The following is a 21,288-nucleotide window of genomic DNA, read 5'->3' on the forward strand; positions in this document are numbered from 1 at the left end:
CTGGCCACAGCAGGGCAATCAGAACTAGGTGATCTTGAAGGTCCTTCCCAATGAAAACCATTCTGTGATTTTTTCAGATAAAGCATTTCCATGTGAAAAGCATCCACAGTGAGCTCACTGGGTGCTGGGAATGTGCTTTAGCAGAGGCAGGATCTTATTTCTGTATACCTCCATGGGGCTAGTATGGATCTAAGCAGTCTGTCCTTCATGTGTGCATCTCTACATTCCCAACTTCTTCCAGCATCCTCTCTGTTCCTCCATGCACTCCCAAAGCTTGACGCTGCTTTGGCAAAAAAAAACCAACAAAACCCCCAATCTCTGCAGTGCTTTCCCTTTTGTTTGAGGTTTTTCTGGGCACAGGGGAAGAGGAGAGGATGAGGAACAGCTCTGGTCCGTTCCCTGGTCAGGCTGTTTTGCTTCAACTTCCTCCTGCATCCGGCACTGCAGCCTTTCCTGGAATGGGCTCAGCTGTATTATTTCCAGCAGGGTGTCCTCCCTCCCTCCCTGCTTTCCTTGGCCTCCAGCCTTGCTCTGGATGCCAGATCTTTGCAGAGGGAGCAGCTGTTTGAGCCCTCTAATCGTGTTTTGGCTCCGGTGGTTGTTTGCTGGATGCCTTCGTGATGCGGCCGGGCGAAGCCAGAAAGCCAATTACTGGAGTGCTTCGGAGGGAGGGAAACCACAGCATCAGCCAGAGCAGGGAAGGGGGTCCTGAAGAGCCCTGTTTAGTGAATCCACTTAAAAACAAAGCTGGCTGCTCGTTGCCTAGCCAAAACAGATTTTGGAGATCACTCAGGCAGCATCAGCAGCTCCTTTTGGCAGCAGCACTCGGCTGTTGCATTAGAAATTAAATAGAACTTCTGAGCTTAGCCCAAATCCCAACACCTTGCTTGAAACTTCTTTCTCTTGTGCTCTGTATGCTGCCATGCAAAGGAGAGGGAAATCTGTATCCAGACAAGAAGTACCACTTCCAGTGGGGATCTCAGCCTGATCCTCAAGCTCTGAGTTTTGCCCTCCCGTTTTGGGACAGGAGTGCTGGCCGCGCACCTTGGAAGGGAGAGGTCTGGTCTGCACATTGGGTGAGCTGGTCTGGATGCCTGGCAGGTGGGTAAATAAGAAGGAGTGGCACAAAGATGAGTAGAAGGGGATGGATGAGGTGCAGGATGGATGGCAAAAATAAGGGGAGATTTGGGGCATCTGCTGTGTCTGTTGATCCCCTATGGAAAAAACTATGATGGTGCAAGGTAGAAGCAACTCATCTACCCTGTGGGGAAAGAAGAGATTAATCTCTTCTAATAATCACTGCCCCAAGCTCTCTTCTTGAGTGCTTCCAGTGATGCCATGGGATTGCTACAGGCTTTGATCAGGATCTGTCTTACACCCAGGGCTTGTATTCTCTGCACCAAGAGGGCCACTTGGTTCAGGTTCAGCCCACCATGACCTGCTGCTGGGATGGGTCGCCAGCCAGGACAAATTTTGGCATCACTTCACCTGTGGGAAACAATTGAAGCCTGGTGGATGTGGCATCCACAGCTTCTCAGGACAACCTGGTCCAGTGTCTCATCACCCTCACAGGGAAGAATTTCTTCCTAATATCTAATCTAAATCTGCCCTATCTCACCTTAAAGCCATTCTCCTTTGTCCTGTCATGCGCGATACCTTATGTCCATTGTCTTCTGGACTGGATGCTGTTGTCTTTGGAGGAGACAACGTTTCCCTCCACGCCTGTTTCTCAGTACTTTTATCTCTCTCCTGTATTTAATTGCAAGCATTGAATTATCTCTGCAGGAATTAACTGTCAGGGGAGATTGTCACTGATTAAAGAGCATAAAGGTAGATTCTTGCAAAATGGTAATATTATTTTGTCTGAATGAGGGCAATGTCATTTGGAGGGGAAGGCCTGAGAGAGTAGTTGTGGAGGAAGAGAGACAGGCCAGGTGTTTTAGGAAAAATTATGTAAGCAGATCTTAGGGCACTAGGACCATGGCATTTTCAGGCCTACTGTGGCACTGGGGAGAGATGCTCTCAGTCACAGCACTGAGATTTTTTCCCAGACAGACAAGAGATTTCCTGTTTTAGCAACCAAGAAAATAGGAATTTTTTTGTAGCCATTTCCTGCCTTCCTGGTGTATATCTACTGTGACTTGTGTATAGGGCTTTTGTCCATGCACAGAATTATAGAATGGTTTGGGTTGGAAGGGATCCTAGAGATCCTCTAGTTCCTTGGGCAGGGACACCTTCCACTAGACCAGGGTACTCAGAGCCCCATTCAGCTTGGTCTTCAACACTTCCCGAGATGGGGCATCCACAGCTTCTTAGGAGAACCTGGTCCAGTGTCTCACCACCCTCACAGGGAAGAATTTCTTCCTAATACCTAATCTAATTCTACCCTATTTCACCTTAAAGTCATTCTCCCTTGTCCTGTCATGCAGGATGCACTATGTCTGTTGTCGTCTGGACTGGATGCTGTTGTCTTTGGAGGAGGAACCACAGGATGGGAGAGCATCTCTTAGCTCCACTCCTCTTTACATTATTAAGCACTTAGCTCTTTTCTCTTGCTGAGTGAGGATTATACAGTCAATCCCTTGGGGGTTTCCTGGAAGGGGAAAGGAGTCAATGAACTAATTCACTAAAAGCAGGACCAACACTTCCCTGCCCACAAGTTTCTGCATTAAAAGATCTTTCCCCCAGTGTGTAGTGCAGGCTGGGGATTGGCAAAACCACAAGAATGAAGATCATGGGGAGGACAGAGGTTAGGTTCTTGCAGTTCTTTGCTCTCCAAAGCCCACCAAGAGATTATCAGGGAGGCACTTACCCTGTCAATGGCGATTGGGTGCAAAAACCTTCTGGAGTCCCACTTGGAGTTGTTTCTTCCAGAAAGACTAAAATACTAACTTCTGTGCTCCAGAGGTGTCTTTACTCAGCTTTTTGCAATGTCTTGGCCTGTCACTCTCAGTTTTGGTCTCTCCCAAAGAAAGCTTGGGGTCAGTGTTGGCGCCGGGGCTCCTCTGTGCTTTAGCTGGATTGTCCAAGGGATCATCTCCTCTGAACAGAGTCAACAGACTCTGCCTGGGGTCCATCACAGGGGTTAAAATCCTTCCAGACCTTTGCATTTCTTGTCTTAAGAATTTATGAGCCACTTGCCTGTTAATTTATCTGCCGTTTTCAGTAAAACTGGAGCTGATTGCCAGTCTGGCTGTTCCTTGCCAGGAAAGGATTTGGTCATCATTTAATGCAATCTCTGAATTGACCTTGTTTTTACATTTTTTAGCCATTCAGAGGCTACCCCATCCCTCAAGGATGAACAAGAGATTCATTGTTATTATTTGTACTTATTTTAAAAGGTCTCTACTCCCATTAGATGGGATGATGACCCTGGCTGCATTCCAGCAGGTCTCGCCAGATCCTCCCAGGGCCACGGCCTCATAGTGCCAGTAAAGCACACTTTCCCCTTTAGCCACAGTCAGCACTGGAGTTGATAAGCTGCTTGGCACTAGTGCAGCCTTTGATAAGAAATTTCCAGCCAGTCTGCTCTGTCCTCAGCATCAGAAGGACATGGCCTTAAAAGCAAAAGCGACAGTAAAATCCCTGGATTAGATTCACTGCATGCTTCTTTGTGCTTCTTAGTGCAGCTGCCTGTTGGTGACAAGAAATGATTGTGTTGGTAATGAGGAAGAGAACAATTGCAGAGGTGTGGCAGAAAGGAGTCCTGAGCATCCACTGCCTCTGAGCTCCATGGCAGGGAATGTGCAAATCCTCACTCCCAGACTGGGCTCTGGGATCCTGGAGGGGCACACTCGACCTGCAAAGCAGCTACAGAGCTGCTTCTCACAGAAACACAGAGTGGTTTGGTTTCAAGATCACCTAGTTCCAATCTCCCTGCCACGGGAGAGACACCTTCCACTAGATCTGAAAGGAAACTTCCCTGTGCAGCCATCCAGGAGCCACTCTGGCAGTCACACTCCCACCACCTGAGCTGGGACCAAAACCCCTTTGTAGCGGGCAGCTCCTGGGAAACAGCGGCTGCTCCACTTGACCCCTTACCCTCACTCAGAGCAGGTTTCCTTACTGTGACCCCAGCTTTCCCAGAACACAGTCTCAGAGGTCTGGATCATTAAAATTATTTCATCTTGACTCAGTGATAGAAAAATGGCCTGAGCTGGAGGGACTGAGAGGAGGGACCCTGAACCAAGGAAACCTTAGGATTTCATCCTCTCACAATCCGAGCATGGGAAAGCCTGGAGAGTCTCCTAGTGTCTCCTAGGTCACATGGATGGGACACAGGTTCCCTTTGTTCCTTGGTCAGCAGTTCACAGCCTCTTGTCTTAGGCTTGGGATCCCTCTTCCCAGAGGTCAAACTGCAGCTGCTCACCAAGATACTTACAGTGAATGTGTTCCCCACCACTCAAAGCCCTATCCAACCTGTCCATCCACAGCTTGTCTGGGAAACCTGTGCCTCACCATCCTCACAGGAAAGAATTTATTTCTATTATCTAACTTAAACCTGATTTTATTCAGTTTAAAGCCATTCAAGCAATTCCTCCTTATCCTGTTACTTCACACACTTGTCAAAAGTCCATCTCCAGCTCTCTTAGAGCTTCTTTAGGCACTGGAAGGAGCTCCAAGGTCTCTTTGGATCCTTCTTGTTACAGACTGTACAACTCCAACCCTCTCATAGTAGAGCTGCTTCAGCCCTCAGAGTAGCTCTGTGTTCTCCTCTGGATTTGTTCCAGCAAGCAAGGTCCATGTCCTCCTTGTGGTGGGGTTCCCAGAGCTGGATGCACGCTCTGAATCAGTCAAGGCTTTTAATCTTGGTGCAAGCTTGGAGTTTCTGCACTGCCTGTGAGCTCTAATCTTTGAGCCTCAGAGAGGATGGGATTTTGGGGTGATTAGCCTGTGTTAAGGGCAGGTGTTCCTGCTGGAGCAAGACTTGATCAGGCATGGTGCTGCCTCTTGCAGGAGGAAAATCAAATACAAGTAGTGTGAGTGTTTAACTGTGTGAGTGTGAGAGTGGAAATGTAAAACAATGCTTCTTCGATGTTTCTGAATCTTTGTGAAGAAACCACTGCTCAGTGATACATTCCTCCCAGTCCCCGTCCACGAAGGAAAAGGATGAAGAAACCATCTTAATGGTTTCATGGATGGTTAAATTTTGACTGTGGTCGGATACAAATGCCACTGACAGAGTTAGATAGGAATTAATGTCCCTTCTCCCAGTTAGAAGAAGCTCATGACTCCACATCTCTAGAGGGCAGTTTTCTCATAAAACAGGATTCTGTTTGTAAAGCTACACTCAGTGTAAGAATAACCAGAATAGGCGTGGGCTGGAAGCAGTTTCTTTAAATGGATTAAACTCATGATAACTTCATTTTTCATCCTCTTTGCATAGTCAGGGATTAATTTAGACTGTGGTGAGGTCAAGTCCTGTTTTTGAATGGAGGTGCTATGAATGGGATACAATCACAAGCCAAAGGGTACTTCCTTTCCCTGGGAGAAGGAAATGTAGAGAGTATGGCTCAAGGGGGTGTGGGAGGTGTCCCTACAGAAAAGCAGTTTGGAGATTTTGATCTGAGATACACACAATGGAGTGTGGAGGTAGTTTTCCTTTGCAGCTTCCAGTTCTTCTTTTCCTATCAATAACTTGACTCTTAAGTTAATTAAAAGCAAACAAACAATACCAACAGAAAACCCCTGCACAATTCAGATTTCTAAATCCTGTTTTAGAAGACTTTCACTGGGACACAGGATTTGGGATTCAGGCAGGGCAGCTGCCGAATTTTGTTGCTTGGAGGCAGAAACAGTGCAGCGTGGCCACTTCAGCTTGCTGCAGGATTTCACATTAACTCTGTGATGAATGGCTGGGTTTGGACAATTCCTCTGAAACACTGTAGTTTTTCAGGACTTACTTGGATAGGCTGCTCCCTTTCCACCAGCATGGCCCCACCTCTGCATCCTCCAGGATGGGACTGATGGCTCAAAAGTTGTGCAAGATGTGGAGCATCCTCAGGACTCCTGCCTGTGGTTTGTGGTCCCTCACTTGTATCTGCATGACCACGATCCTCCAGATTAGGGGCTTGATGCTTATAGTTTCAAGCCAAAGCAGTTCCTCTGTTTGAGGTGAAACCTCACAACTAAAGGTGCTGGAGCAACTGAGAACATGGTGTGCCATGTGAGAGGACAGGCTTTGCAGTGTGGGTGTATTTTAAACTCACAATACTGCCAAACCAGGGTTGATTCACCCTGCAAGTCCTTCCCAGGGGAAGGTGGTCAAAGGAGATGTGTAGGAGAGCTCAAGACTGGGATATGCTGGAGGATGGGGAACTTGGGTGAAGGTGGCCAGCAGCACTGTGCTGAGTCAGAGAGGGGTATCTGTCAGAGGGTGTTAAACAGCCTTGGGAGCTTATTTTTTTCCCCTTCCTCACATGTCATCTCACTGCTCTGAGCATCCCATCCCCCCGTTTGTCAGTGAGCCATGTGAAGATTTTCCTGCTTTGGCAGTGACTTCTGCAGACCTCAGGGCTCTTGGTATCCAGGGAGTATTTTTCTTTAGTGGCATTGCCACCAGACAAAAGCACTGGAGAGATGGCCTGGAGAGGGCTGTGTCTGGATGTGTGGTGATGCTAAAAGCCAGTCTGTGCCAGCCTCTGCATCAGTCTTGGCTGGGTAGAAACTGAAGTAGTCCTGGGTGGAGTAATGTTGAGTCTTCCCAAGAGTACATCCCTGGAAAGGGCATGAGGGAGGAATGACAGATCTGGGATCTCTGTACTTGTGTTATTGTCCTTCCAATCCCTCTCCATCTGCTCCTGGGGAAGTGCAGTACTCTCACAGCCTCTTGTGTCTCCCCACCTCTCATTGCTTTATTCTTTTTGGGGTGCCTTTGTACTTTGGATACCTGGAAGATAAAACTGCAGAGGAACCTGTCAAGGTCCTGCAAACTGACCTTTAGATCTTATTTGCCTCTGTCCCTGCTCTTCCTGATGCCAAAACAAACTTCCCCCTCTCTTCCTGGTGCCAGAATAAACACCATTGCATGATGCTGTGGTACACAAACTGAGTCAAGGAATTTGTGGGGAGCCTGTGTTTTTGGATGCCTCCCTTCACAAACAAGTCCTGTTTGCTGTGGGTGGAGTGTCCAGTGCCCTCTGCATGGTGAGGGAGCTGATAACAATACAAAGGTGTGCACGCTGAGATACTGTGAGTGGATTAGCATTAGGGATGCCTGACTGAGGCAATACAAACCCCCACAAACAGTTCTGTAGGGTGTAGATACTCTCAGCCAAGCCTACCCTCCTTCCAGGTGCGTGAAGCTGATCTGCCAAGTATATATGCTTTTAGTAGAGCCTGTAGTGACAGGACAAAGGATAATGGTTTTAAATTTAAAAATAATGGATTTAAAGCAGATATAACAACACCATTTTTTTCATAGTGAGGCTGGTGAGACACTGTCACAGGTTGCCCAGAGAAGCTGTGGCTGCCACATCCCTAAAAGTGTTCAAGGCCAGGTTATATGGGTTTTGAGGACCCTGGTCTAGTGGAAGGTGCCCCTGCCTATGGCAGGGGGTTGGAGAGAGATGATCTTTAAGGTCCCTTCCAACCCAAACCACTCCATGATTCTATAATCCTATATTAATCAATCTGAAAGTGTAGACTGCTGGTATTCTAAATTCACCCCATTTCCCTTTCCTTTGTCATCCTGGTGCAAATTTTATTAAGTCCATTTTTTGCAAAATCATATCCCAGTTGCAGATACCTGCAGCAGGGCAACACAGGGACCTTTGTTTCTGCTGTGTCACTGCTGCTTGCCATGCTTGGGGGCCTCTTGTCTGTGTGAGTGACATTTAACACAACATCCTTTCAGTTCCCAGTTGCTCAGAAGGGAGGGAGGGAATGCAGCCATGCTAATAGATTATTTTGCTGTTTTTGCAAGTCTGAGTGAAGGCATTGTTCTGAAGCAGCCAGGCTCTGCAATGAAATTAGACTAGTCTGTTCCTTACAAAATCTTGTTAGCAAAAAATGGTCCTGGCATGCAGCAGATGTTGTATCTCCCATGGTTATTCCTCCTCCTGCCATTGCTTTTTCTCTCCACACATCTGGTTGGACATGATCTAGATCCCCAGTGAATCTGAATCTCAGAAACCTGCACCAGGAAACATTTATGGTAAAACAGTCACCAATTCTAAAGCAAATTAGAGAGTGATTTTCTCGTTACAACCCTGTGTGGAATTGGACTGGCTGGAGAAGGTGAGGAATGTATTTTCTGCTTTAAATGTATTTGGAAGAAAATTGTGTGCCTTTTGAAAAAGTATCCCAAAAGGGAGAGCAGAGGGAAAGACTACATGCTTTTGGGTAGGAGCAAGAGTACAAGATAATTGCTCTGATAAGGTCTTTTTTTTTTTTTTTTTTTTTTCCCTTAATGAACTTGAAAAACCCAAAACGAGAGGGAGCAAATTGGCAAATTGTCCCAATCTAGGCTTTCATAAGTCAGATCTCTGCAATCAGCCTCTCATTGACAGGGACCTGCTCTGGCTCTGATTTCCACCTCTGTCCCACATCCATTGGAGGAGGGAGGATATGAATCACCAGAACTTTAAATCACAGCTTTGGCCTCTCTGTGTTATCAGTCTGAATCTTTCCATAGAACCATCCACACAGGCTTTCTCTAAATTTGGTTTGGTTGCCTGGAGCTCAGCAGGCATTTCAGTGGACAATTTTAAGGAGGGCAGATAATCTCTGATGATGCTTAGGATCCTTGTAATAACCATCTCCAGAAGTGTTCAAAGAACATAAGGGTGTGGCACTTGGCAACATGATCTAGTGGTGAACATGGAAATGTTGGATTAATGGTTGGACTTGGTGATTTTAAGGACTTTACCGGCCTTGATGATTCGGTGATTCTTGGAATCCTCCAAGACAGGTTTTTCTTAGGGGTAAAGAGACATGGATGATTCCCTTGATTCCCTTGACCAACGTAGAGTTAAGAACCACACGTTAAAACCATAGCTACCCTGCAGCCATAGCTTTTGGCTTCCCTTCCCTGTTCCTTCCTGTTCTCCATCTGTGTCCAGACTAGGAGCAGCCAGAACCCAGGATCTGGCTGTGATAAATGAAGGACAGGATGGAGTTCCTGTCTGCTGAAGCCTCAAGTAGCAAGATGCAGTTTGAGCTAGTTCTGTGGTGGCTGAAGCCTGAACCCAGAAGGCTCCAGGGTGTGTGTGGGTGTTGGTGTGCTGCCCTCCTCTCTCAAGGTCACGGTGCTGGAAGGGTGACGTGGTGTTTGCTGCCTGGATAAATGTTATTGCTCACCTGGATTCTGTCTGTTGCACGGTAGTGGGGTAGAAAACCAAGGTCATGATCTTCTCTGGTCTGGGAATCTCTGCTTCTCTCCTCCCTTTGCACATGCAAATCCCAGGCCCTGTAATTCCATCTGGCTGCAGAACAGGCTCCTTATCGCTTCCAGCACTTATCACAGGAAAAGAAACACTAAATGTTCCAAAGCTTTTCTTGGCTTTTTGACCTAGTTCCCACTGGTATCTTGTTTATCAGTCACCTCTGTACTGTGGGCATGGTGCTCCATGGCTCCGAGTGTGCTTTGTATCACACTGTGCCCCACTGTGCTCCATGCAATCCTGGGGCACTGCAGTCTGGCTGAAGCAGTGCCTTGGTCCTTGTCTTCCATCTCACTACAGCCAGAATACAGGGAATATCATCCCAGTGGCTTGAGACCACACATTCTAGATCAGATACAAAAAGTATGAGTGGAAACTCAGCATCTTCCATAGGGACTGAAGAATCCAAGTAATTTAATATTGCTAACCTCCAGTCTAAGGAATACAGCAAACCTTCCCAGGGGGTTTTGCTGGGGAGACTGACCCATGGATGAGACTCATCCTGATAGAATCACTTCCATGGCATTAGAACAAGGAGGCAATGCTACCTTCCCTTTTCTAATATCTTTCGGATATTAGAAAACATTTCATCACTGAAGGGTGTTCAAGCATTGGAACAGACTGCACAGGGAAGCAGTGGAATCACCATCTTAGAAATATTCAAGAAAAGTACAGATGTGGTAATGAGAGACATGGTTGAGTGGTGGACTTGGCAGTGCTGGGTTAATGGCTGGATTCCATGATCTTAGAGGTCTTCTTAATGATTCTGTGATTCTTCACTCTGGAGAAGGCTCAGGGGAATCTTAACAATATCCATAAATATCAGATAGCTGGGAATGAAGGAGACAGAGCCAGACTTCTCACTGGTGCCCAGTGACAGTACAAGACACAGTGCAAACTGAAAATCAGGAAATTCCATTTAAGTATAAGAAAAGATTTTTTCCTGTGTGAGTGGTCCAAAAACTGGCACAGGCTTCCCAGAGAGGTTGCAAAGTCTCCATTCCTGGAGATATTCAAAACCTGACTGAACACAGTCCTGAGCAACCTGCTGTAGCTGATTAGAGGTTGTGGAGTGGATGATACCCAGAAATTCCTTATAACCACATTGATTTGGTGATTCTGTGCTTAGGATCACTGGGAGTCCACTGGGACCAGGCTCAGTGCCAGGGCTTGAGTGTGGTGTGTTGGGCTCCTGCAGGGAAGTGTGGTAGCCCTGCTCTGCACACCAGAGCTCTGAGCAACCTGATCCAGTTAACAATGTCCCCACTTATTTCAGGGACTTGGACTAGATGGCCTTTAAAAGATTCCTTCCAACCCAAACCATTTTGTGTCTCTTGTGTTTCTCATGATTTTGTGTTCTCACCTGTCTGTGTAATACCAAGCGACTCCTTTATTGTGATCTGCAGATCCCCCCAAGGGCAGAAGGGCAGCCGTGGTCCTCAGATGGGATAAAGAAAGAGCAGGATCACAAGGAGCTGATGTCACAGACATCCCCAGCACCAGACACATCCCCAGTGCTGGGTGCTTCCCGGTGCTGTGACCCAGGAGCTGAACCTGCTCCCCTCCATCCCTGTATCGCTCAGCGGTGCCAGGCACAGGCGGCTCCTGCCTTTGCTGGTGGCAGCTTGCCTCCCCCTAGCGCTCTTCCCAACGGCCTGCAACGCCAGATTTAGGGCTTTTGTCCTTTTCCTTGGCTCTGATCCTGGCCAGTGTCAGGGTAATTTCGAGGTATTTGGTGCTGGCTGGGCTAGGTGGGAATAGCAGGATGTGCTTATGTTTTTCCTCCCTGTGATGAGTCCCTAGGCAACCTAATCTAGTGGGTGAGGTCTCTGATAGAGTGCAGGTTTTGGAATTAGATGATCTTTAGAGTCTCTTCCAACCCAAACCCTTCCATGAATCTATGGATAGAGGTAATACAAGACTTTATAGGCAAAGTCGAGGTGGGGGGCACATATTATTCTGGGTACTGCCAGCCTGAAAAATGGGGAGGTGTGGGGGAAGAAGAATAATCTGCTTTTCCTTTTTCCTCTTGAAATTAAATGTAATAACAAAGGCGGAAAAGGTTCTTTGAGCTCTTTGTCCTATCTGCTCCCAGCTTCCAGCTGGATGCGAACTTACAAACTGGACTGAGCAGGGAAAAAAACATTTTTAAAAAAGCACTGTGTCACCTGAAGCTTGCTCAACACCCTCTGTTATTTAAGTGCTTTCTTGGCCAGGCTCTAAGTGGGAGTGGGAAGCAGGGAGGGCAGCCTGGCAGGATTCAGGGAGAGAAAAGCTGATGGTCTTGGTGCATGGTTGGATGAGCTTGCCTCCCAGATGCCTCCTACCCAAGTTTCTCCATTCACAGTGTCTGTGCACAATCCACCATCCTGGTTTTGATGGCAGAATGAGTATTTAATCCTTCCACCCAGCTACAAAGCTTTTGGCTCACCGTTTTTTGGGCTTTTTAATCTGTTGTGCTAGGATCTGCTGTGCTACACTTCTTGTAAAACAGTCACAGAGTAAAGGCGACTTAGAAGGACTGTATTGGTGTGAAACTATACCATTATCAACAGGGATAATTATAACAAAGCTGCACTGGTGCTGGGACACAATAGGGAGTAGGTCTTGTGATGCTGCTCATGTCGTGGTGAGAGCAGAAGGCAGGACAGGTCCTTCTGCCACCAGCCTGATGAGCAAGGCCAGCAGGTCAGGTTTACATGGAGTCTGAGGAAGAGAGGAAATTACTTTTCTTTGCCAAGAAGCCCCTCTCCTGATTTCCCTGTCTGCTCAATGAGCCAGTGTGTCTGTTTTTCTCCTGTCCCACAGGAAATCTGCAATGATCCACGTCTCTTTGTGGATGGGATCAGCTCCCATGACTTGCACCAGGGCCAGGTTGGGAACTGCTGGTTTGTGGCTGCCTGCTCCTCCCTGGCATCTCGGGAGTCTCTGTGGCAGAAGGTAAGTGGTTCCCCGTGCCAGGGGAGAGCCTGTCAACATCATGGCTTTACATTGTCTTTGTCCAGGTCACAGATTGGTTCTCAAGGATGCCTCATGTCCTGAAAATCTGATAATGTGCAAAAATCTCCCTTAAAAGACTAACTTACAAATGGCATTAGTCATCATGACAGTATTCACCACACTCCAGCCAAGCCCTTGGCCAGTTTCTCTTTAACCAAGTGGATCAAATCCCATCCTCTTTTTCAGATCCCAAAGCTGACCCTTCAAATTCCAAAATAATCTAAAAATTAACAAGAAGAACAAAGTTCAGGATGCTCAGCTGCAGCATTAGGCCCTGTTTCCCTTGTTCCCATGGTGCCCCCTCTCTTTGGCTGTTTACTGTGTTCCACTTTGGCAGTGAGACACCCATCCCACGCTGGGGCAGGCAGGTTGATTTCAGGTGTTAGCATCTCTCCCAAGTCACTGCTTGCCCAAAGTATCCATCTCTGGCATGTCCCATGGTTGGATGGCACCATGTGGCAGTGTTCCTGCAAGTGTGGGGTCCAAGGGGAAAGTACTGTGTGCCAAAAAGCCACCAAGGAGCTGCACCAGAGCGAGGGGCTGCAGGCCTGGGGAGCAAGAAGGGAGGTACAGGGGGAAGGAGGTGCTCAGTGCCACATCCTTGGACACTCTGTGCCCATCTCCACCATGGCCTCATCTGTGTAAGATGTCAGCCCTGTGAAAGCCAAGGCAGGGGGACTTCAGCCTCTGGTTGCAGGTGTTTCGTCATCACAGGGCAAGAGACCAGCAAGCTGCGAGCAACTTTTCCCAGATTTTACTGTAAAAGGCAGCCAGTATCTGCAGGCTGCACCACTCCTTCACCCACAGCCTCCTACAGCCACAGGTCTGAGACAGTTTCCTCCACCCCATAGCTTTACCTCTGCTCTGTGTGCTGTGGTTCTTCCAGTCTCTGCTTCCTGTGGCGAGCATGAAGACCAAGCTCAGAGATTTCTTGCAGTATCCCCATTTTCTGTTAAAATCAAGGTTTTTCTTTATATGGGAACAGGATAGCTGTTATTGCCTTCTCGATAAGCAATAAGGCTTCCTGCCATGGTGGCTGTGGTGACTGCTGTGCTCTCATTACAAGGGTGATGCACAGGGCTGTTTAGTTTGTACCTCACCATCAACATCCCCCAAGGGTGAGTGGGCAAGTTGTTATCCTTCCTCACCATTCACTTCCAGCTCTGCCCTGGGAAATGCCAACCAAACAGAGGCTGGGTCCCTTTGGACATTTCATTATTTCAGTTTGCTGGGCATTGCTTTTCCTCCCTTGGCAATTTGGCTGTGGGTGTTTGTGACTTCTCATTTTCCATTGCTTTGACTCTCAGAGGCTTTTTTTTTTACCTGTCCTCTCTTTTCTTTCAGAAAAGTTTGATTTATAGAAATATATAGGTTGGAAGGGACCCTAATGACCACTTAGTTCCGGCTCCCCTGCCACAGACCTTCCTCTAGATCAGATTGCTCAAAGTCCCATCCAAGCTGGTCTACAACACTTCCAGGGATGGGGTATACACAGCTTCTCTGAGAGACTTGTGTCAGTGAATCACCATGCTCACAGTAAATTTCTTATTTGCTCAAGATCTCAGAGACAGAAATAATGGGCCCCTTGGTCCTAAGTGTGATTACACATGAAATGTTATCACATGTCTCTATTTAGAGTCTGGCAAGAGCTGAGAGAAGCTGATGCAGGCTCTAGTATCTCTGAAATATCAGCTCAGGAATATTGGCCCAGATCACCTATTGCTACTAGAAAATGTATTCCTGGTGTACACCAGGGTGTAACACAGGCTCTGCATATCCCTTGCTGCATTTCACATAGTGTCTCTCTTAAGTATGGGAAGGGGGAATACCTTCAAGAAAATAAGGCAGGGCAGCACATCCCTGTGGATCCCAGGAGGTTATTTTATTCAAACATTTTCTTCCACTTTGCTTTCTCCATGTCCCTGCTTCCCATTATGCCTGTGTGGTGTGAATCACTGAGTGGGAATAAGGTACTAGAATTTAGTTGAGAGCTGTTTTCTAAATTCCTGAGTCTTGCATGACCCTACATGGCTCTAGGTGTGGTCTGGCTCTGTAACACCCTATCTATGACCCTTCAGATGTGTCTAGCTTTTATGAAAAGAAATTGAGATGTTAAAATGGGGGGCAAAACTATGCCAGGATGCTGGTGCTGATTTGCTGCTGCAGGAGCAGTGTGGTGTCTGATTCCTGCCAGCTGTGCCATCCAGAAAAGGGCATGATGGTCATGTTAGTTTGCTATTCATTGGCTTATAGTCAACTTGTCCCTTGGGATCCTCGTGCCCTTCTCTGGATGGCACAGCCTGATGGAGGCCACCAAAATGGGCAGGAGGAAAGTGGATTTTTACATCCAGGAGGAGAGAAGGTAAAAGGGGAGCTTGTTGCTGTGTGCAGATACTTAACAGTAGAATCACAAAGCGGTTTGGCTTGGAAGGAACCTTTAAAGGTCATCTAGCTCCATCCCTCCTGCCATGGACAGAAACACCTGCCACTGGACCTTGTTGCGCAGAGCCCCACCCAGCCTGGATAGGGGAGCGTGGACAAGGTGGAGCCAGGCACTTGCAGAGATGCACAGTCAGAGGACAAAGGACAGCAGCACAAGCTGCAGCTTATCTTCTGCATGAGTTCAGTCAGACCCTGGAACAGCGCTCAGAGTGGCTGTGGGACGTCTGTCCGTGGAGATACACAAAGATGGACTGCATGAAGCCCAGAGAAACATTACTGATTCAACTCTGAAGTAAGTTCTGCTTTGAGCAGTGCGTTGGACTAGACTCCTCCAGAGTCTCATTCTAGCCTGAATTAGCCATTAACCTACACTCAGAGAAAGCCACTGCCACTATTCCCTGCCAAGGTGGCATCCCTGGCTTTGTTTTGGGATAATGAGCCATGGTTGTCAGGGAGGTTGCCGGGGAGGCTGACATGAGACATCCCTTCCCTATAGATTATCGAGCATAGCAGCACCAACAGTTCTGAATCTGCAAATGAGTTGGGAGGGCACTCAGGGGAACCCCAGAGGTGTTTTGCGTCACAGGCCCAGGTTGCCTAGCGCTGCTGCGACTGTGGAGAAGGGACACCAGCTCCAGGGGCCTGTCTGATCTTTCCCCCTGCGTGTCCTGTTGGAGAGCCACACACTGCTGAGCACGGAGCAGAGCAGCAGCCAAGGTGATGGCGGCTGAGGCAGGGATGCTTGAGCTGCCCTTCACCTGCGACGAGCAGCTCACCCGGCGCATGCGGCTGCGATTCCAGAGCCTGCAGCAAAGAAACACGAGGCCCCAGGATGGCGAGAGGCTGCTGCGTCCCAATGAGCACATCTACCGAGTGGATTTCATCCAGCAGCACCAACTGCGCTTCCTCCGCTGGGACGTGCAGCTGGAGAGCCCTGGGAAGGTCACGGTGACTGGCACCTCCCAGCACTGGACTCCTGATCTCACCCACCTGATGAACCGGCAGCTGCTGGAACCGGTGGGCATCTTCTGGAAGAAGCCAGGGGCTGAGGAGGTGCAGTGCAACGAGGCAGATGCCCAGGAGTTTGGGGAGCGGATAGCAGAACTAGCCCAGATCCGCAAGGTGATGTATTTCCTCCTCTCTTTCACTGGCGGCCTCGAACCAGCTCAGCTGAAAGGCTCCATTGTTTTTAAAGCCTGATCCCCTCTTGCTCAGCTTTTCTCGCTCCAGCTATGCTTCTTTCAGTTCAGTTCTTTGGTCCATTTTTATATCTGTTTTTTTCTTTCTCTCTTTTTAATGAGAGACAGCACCATGGTGAAGCAGAGAACAGCTCAGTGCTTCAGGAGCCCGTCAACCCTGTGAAATATTCCCCAAATGTGCTGCCCTCTGTCTAGATGATGAGAAGGGGACCATGAGCTTGCTGCTGCATTTGCCTGGAGTATAAGACTGTATGCTTTTGAATTCATTAGGGATCCATGCAGGGTCTTACTGGCTCGGAAATATGAGGCTGTCCTAAATCCTCTCACTGTAGGAACTGCACAGCAAAAACCCACTGGAAAAATAAGTAATTGTCATGCCAGAAACTAGCAGGGACCCCTGGAGAGAGCCCTGCTTTCCAGTTTCCATCCTAGCCATTAAAAAGGGAGAGCTTGTTTGTGATGGAGTTCCTCTCCTTGCAAGGTGCTGAGTGCTTGCAGGTTCTGGTGACTTGTGCTGCTGCTGTGGCTGCTTGGAGTCTCTGAAGACCAATTCCATGGAGAATCCACCTTGCTGTGAAGCTGAAGTACCTACACTTGGACTCGCTGTGTTCTGCAGATTGTAAACTCACTGGACTGATGGGGAGGTTGGACCAGCCTTTCCTGACCACTGCCATCATTTCTTGCTGGGGGGAGGGTGGAATTTCTTGGTCCAAGATGGGCTGGAGTGTGGGTGCTTGTGAGGGCAGAGCCAGCAGCTCAGAGCAGCCAAGGCCAGGAATGAGTCCTCTGCAGCAGAGCTAACTTGTGCTTTGTTCTGTCCTTAAAGCACCCATGAAAATATTTACTCTGAAGTGTCTCTTGAGAGCCATGAGGCTACAGAGCAATTTGCAAGCCACAGAGCAGGAACTTGCTGCTTCTGTCCATGAAAAGCAGTGTCTCCTGCCCTCTAAAACACAGGGAAGGGTGTCTGGGTGACCACAGGAGCAGAGGGGAGTGATACATTTTTAAGTATTGGAACAGGAAAGTGTTTTGTGTCCAGTTTGCCCTATGACTGCAGTAAACTACTAAGTTTGGATGTTTCCTTTTCCTCCACCAAAAAGTGGAGAGTACTTCAATGAGCTTCTGAGACACACAGATAGAAAAGTTCCTTGAAAGAGCTAAGTATTATTATAGTTGATCCTCTGCTCAGATTGCACTCAAATGTGTGTGAGTACTCCTCAAGGGGCAGCCTGGCATCCTCCCAAGGTGAGTAAGGAGAGAGCAGTGATGGGAAAGCCAGGGCAGGGTGACTTTGTACTTGTGGCCTGCAGACTTATGCAGACCAGCCCCAGAAAGAGTCCAACCTCTTCTCCAAAACCTCCAGAGGTGCAGACCCTATGCCTTCCCCAGCCCAAGAATAGTGTATAAAATGACATGCACAAGTTATGCCAGGCAGAGAAGAGAAGAGAAAAAAAGCAGATCAGCTACTGGCTGGAGAGATGGTGGGAGCATTGAGTCTTGCCCAAAACCAAGCCCAGCAACCACCAAATCCTACAGCTATGCCATGGCCATTGCTAGACAAGTTGATGTCTTTGTTTAGACCCCAAGAAATGCTGGACTTGGTGAGTAGAGAGAAAAGTGGATGCATCCCTGCTTGGCCAAACACACCTCTAGGGTTCTAGCAGACTTTGCCATAGGAAACCCCTCCTTGTACATCCCAGAGCAGAGTTTCTGACTACAAACTGCTTTAGACCAAAGAACAGGAACCACTGGCAACATCCAAAGTGGTTATTGCATGCTAAGTCTCACAATATGCCATTGCTATGTTGCTAGGGCAGCGTTCTTGCTGCAGATATCTTGCTGGGTGTTGGTGTACCACAGTAAATAAAAACCTAGACAATGGGTTCCCCTTAAGGACTGAGGCTGTCTGTGTCTTCTTCATGCTCCCTTTGGGAGCTGCCCTAATCCTGCACACAATAAAGCACCAAATTTCAACTCAATACTGGTATTCTTGAGCCCCTTTTAACTTCCTGTAAAGTGTAAGATGAATATTTACTTTCTTCTCTCTTGGTGTGAAAGGCTTCACGGAGTATTGAGTAGGTTTTTTGTGGTCAAGAGGGGGTTGAGGCTGGACATAGAAGGGGAAATGATTCTCAGGTGGATCCTTGTTTCCTTCAGAACTGGGAAAGGGAGGTGAGGGTACAAGTGCAATCTCCCTCTCTGCTGCTCTGCCTCTTTTTCCCAGTCACTGAAACTATCCCTACACAGTTTCACCATCCCATAAAGATTTTCAAATACATCACCCTGTCCCATCTCACAGGGAAATTGCATCCCAGTTTGTACCACAGCTCAGCAGATTGGTACAGCTGGATGCCTTTCTCCTTATTCTGAATAGGCAAGTTCCCAGCAGAAGCCTTGGAGAACTTGACATGTACCAATTTTTCCTTCTAATCAGGGACATTTTTTTCCAGGGCCACAGGTGCCTTTTCTCTTAATTAGCCACTCTTAAGAAAATTGAAAAATAAATCAGCTTAAGGATGTGAACCTGGCATTTTTGAGCTCCCAATTTACCCATCTCTGAACTCTTTCACTGTAAATTTGTCACACTAAATTTGTCACAGCTCCAGATTTTGTGAATCCCTAAGGAAAAAGCAGCACAGCTGGGTGAAGGAGAATGTGGTTTCCACTGCCCCAGTGTCACGGAACCAAGCTGAGGGCAGGACTAGTTGAGATCCTGGTATGGATGGTCCATGGCATACTCTCCAGCAGGGAACACCTGTGGAGATCAGACTCCTCTAATTTCCTCCTGGGTCAGTATAGAAAACGACCAGTCTTTGCTCCTGGACCCTCAGCTCTGGATGAAAGCTGACCATTTTTGCTGCCTTCAGTGATGGAGGGCGCTCCCAGAGCTGTCCCCAGGTGAGGAAATGAGGAGGATGGTGGGGACCTGTGTGTCCTGCCACCAGTGACAGTAGGAGCAAGTCTCAGACCCAGCCAGCTGGAAGCTGCTACTACCAGCCCTGGCTGACAAGATGCCTCTAATCAATGCTGGGATCATTTCTAAGCCTCCATTAATAGTGAGTTGATTATCACAATGGCCCTCTATGACAATTCATTAGGATGAGCTCCAGTCAGGAGGGAATCAATGGGCACTGATGGAGGACTGGCTGACATCTCCTGGCAGTCTTCAGAGAGAACTCTAGGACATCATTGTTAGCACTCCTATTAAACACCAAACCCTTCAAATGTGGCTCTTTTTCATGGCTTTGTCTGCTCTGTTTCTATTGATCCAGATGAGTCAAGAGTGCCTATGAGCTTGCAGGCTGATGGCATCATTAATATTTCAGTGTAGGAGCAATAAGAGCCCTGGGCTAGATCATTGCTGGTAGCTAAGGAGTCAGGGGGCTTTTCAGAGGGAATTCTCTCTGCACAATTCCTGCTTTGTGACAGCAGACAAAAAAAAAAGAAAAAAAAAAAAAAACCACCACCAAAAAAAAAAGTCAGCTCGGCAGCTCTGTCATCAGGACAAGGACACAAAGTAAAGGTGGTTTCACCATGTCTTGTGACTTCTTAAAGAGGCTCTTTCCATGCAATGTAGTTGTGTCCTCTCCTATCCCACCCCAACATGCTCAGCTCTTCACAGGAAAGTGATTATTTGGTGTGTTGGAACGTAGTAACATAATGCATGCTTGCATTTACACCTTGGGGTTTTTTATCACTGAGCTCAAGATCCTTTGGGAGCAGGTAAGTGAAGTAGCAGGAGTGGGGACAGTCAGTCACATTAGTGCTGCTAAGTCCATACTTGTCAGCATCAGCTGTAGTAACTACACGTGGTATCACAGCCTGCCCTGGCCATGCAGTAAAACCACATTGGCTCCACCCTCAGCAAAAGCTAAACAGCAGTGTGGTAGTTCCTTGCTTTGGGCCTCTGTATCCTGGTTCCAAAGAAGATGCAGATTCCCCTACATGTAGCATCTGGCTGGCTATGCTCATTTCTGTCCCAGCTGTTGAGTGAATTTTCCATCCAAAGCAGAGCTGGTAGTGCCTGCAGCCATGACGGGCTGCAGACTTTGGCAGTTCCCCTTTGCTTGTGCCTGTCCTGCTGGCAGTGACACCAAACCTGTGCCTCCTCTGACCCCTCAGCTGCACTAGAGCTTCTTTCAATTCAGGCCTTCTTTTCCCTCTTTCATTAAATCACCTCCCTGTGCTTGCCTGGGTGAGTGTGGTACCTCTTGGCAAGAAAGAATGGAGACCTTGAGGGAATGGAGATCCTGCTTGTCCTACTTCTACTTAACAGAGTAGGTTCATGCAGAGTATCTACTGCCTGTTCATTTCCGCCAGGTAGATCAATACCACACTTGCTCTTGGGCCAGTCAAGTCACACCAGAATCAAGCAGGAGAATCAAAGAAGGTGCCCTTTGTTAGTGGTACCCTACTGATATTAAAAAAAACCAAAATACATGGTCATAAAAATAACCATCCCTGGTAAAACAAAGAACTCATCTGCTCCAATAGCCTGTCTACAGAAGTAGATGGCAGCAGATGCCCAAGGGTTATAAGAAAGAGAACAAAGGTCTTTAACTCCACCTTCAAGGGACAGTGAAGGCTAAGCTGTTCCAGTACATGTTAATCTAGTCTGCACTGGCAGAACCAAGTGCAAAATCTGGCCCCAGAAGACTGTAAGCAAGTCCATCCCCTTTATATTCTTCCTTGTCTTTGATATTGTCTGCATTAGTTCCAGGATGAAAGTCAATCCCAGGAAAAAAAGGAATAATTTGGATATATGTGCCTCTCCTTCTGCAGGTCATCCCAGACTGGAAGGAGCAGGAGTGGAACCCTGAGAAACCTGAGAGCTATGTGGGTATCTTCCACTTCCAGTTCTGGCGTTTTGGTCAGTGGCTGGATGTGGTGATCGATGACCGCCTGCCCACGCTCCACAATCAGCTCATCTACTGCCACTCCAACTCCAAGAATGAGTTCTGGTGTGCCTTGGTGGAGAAAGCTTATGCCAAGTAGGTACCCAGGCAGTTGTAGGATAAAGGGGGGCTTGGGCACTCTGTTTTTCCTCTCTGTTCATTCACCAGCTAGTTTGCAGCAGTGGAAACAATGTCTTTCCTACAGAGAAGTAATACATAAACAGAAAAACGCTAAGAAGAAAACCCCTTCTCTAGCCCTAATTTACCCTCAAAGCATAATACCCTTCAGTGTTTCTTTAAATAACACCTATTCCAGAGATTTCAAGTTCCTTTTACCTTGGTCCTATGACAGCAAGAGTGCAGCAAGGA

General features: G+C 47.7%; 2 protein-coding genes across 3 annotated transcripts in view; both read left to right on the forward strand.

Annotated features, from left to right (window-relative positions):
• CAPN5 (calpain 5) overlaps positions 1 to 21,288 on the forward strand; it is a 57,908-nt gene that overhangs the window by 25,096 nt on the left and 11,524 nt on the right. For both annotated transcript variants that reach the window (XM_085574176.1, XM_077781290.2), the window contains exons 3-4: positions 12,192 to 12,323; positions 20,807 to 21,015. In XM_085574176.1, the coding sequence (XP_085430302.1) occupies positions 12,192 to 12,323; positions 20,807 to 21,015 (341 nt within the window). The remainder of the gene's footprint in view (positions 1 to 12,191; positions 12,324 to 20,806; positions 21,016 to 21,288) is intronic.
• On the forward strand, positions 12,330 to 20,800 carry OMP (olfactory marker protein). The gene has a single exon (XM_085574490.1). It carries the CDS (start codon positions 15,546 to 15,548, stop codon positions 16,023 to 16,025), a length of 480 nt encoding a protein of 159 aa, XP_085430616.1. The 5' UTR covers positions 12,330 to 15,545; the 3' UTR covers positions 16,026 to 20,800.

This window comes from Lonchura striata, chromosome 1 (assembly GCF_050655825.1).
Source record: "Lonchura striata isolate lonStrDom1 chromosome 1, ASM5065582v1, whole genome shotgun sequence".
Taxonomy (NCBI): Eukaryota; Metazoa; Chordata; class Aves; order Passeriformes; family Estrildidae; genus Lonchura; species Lonchura striata.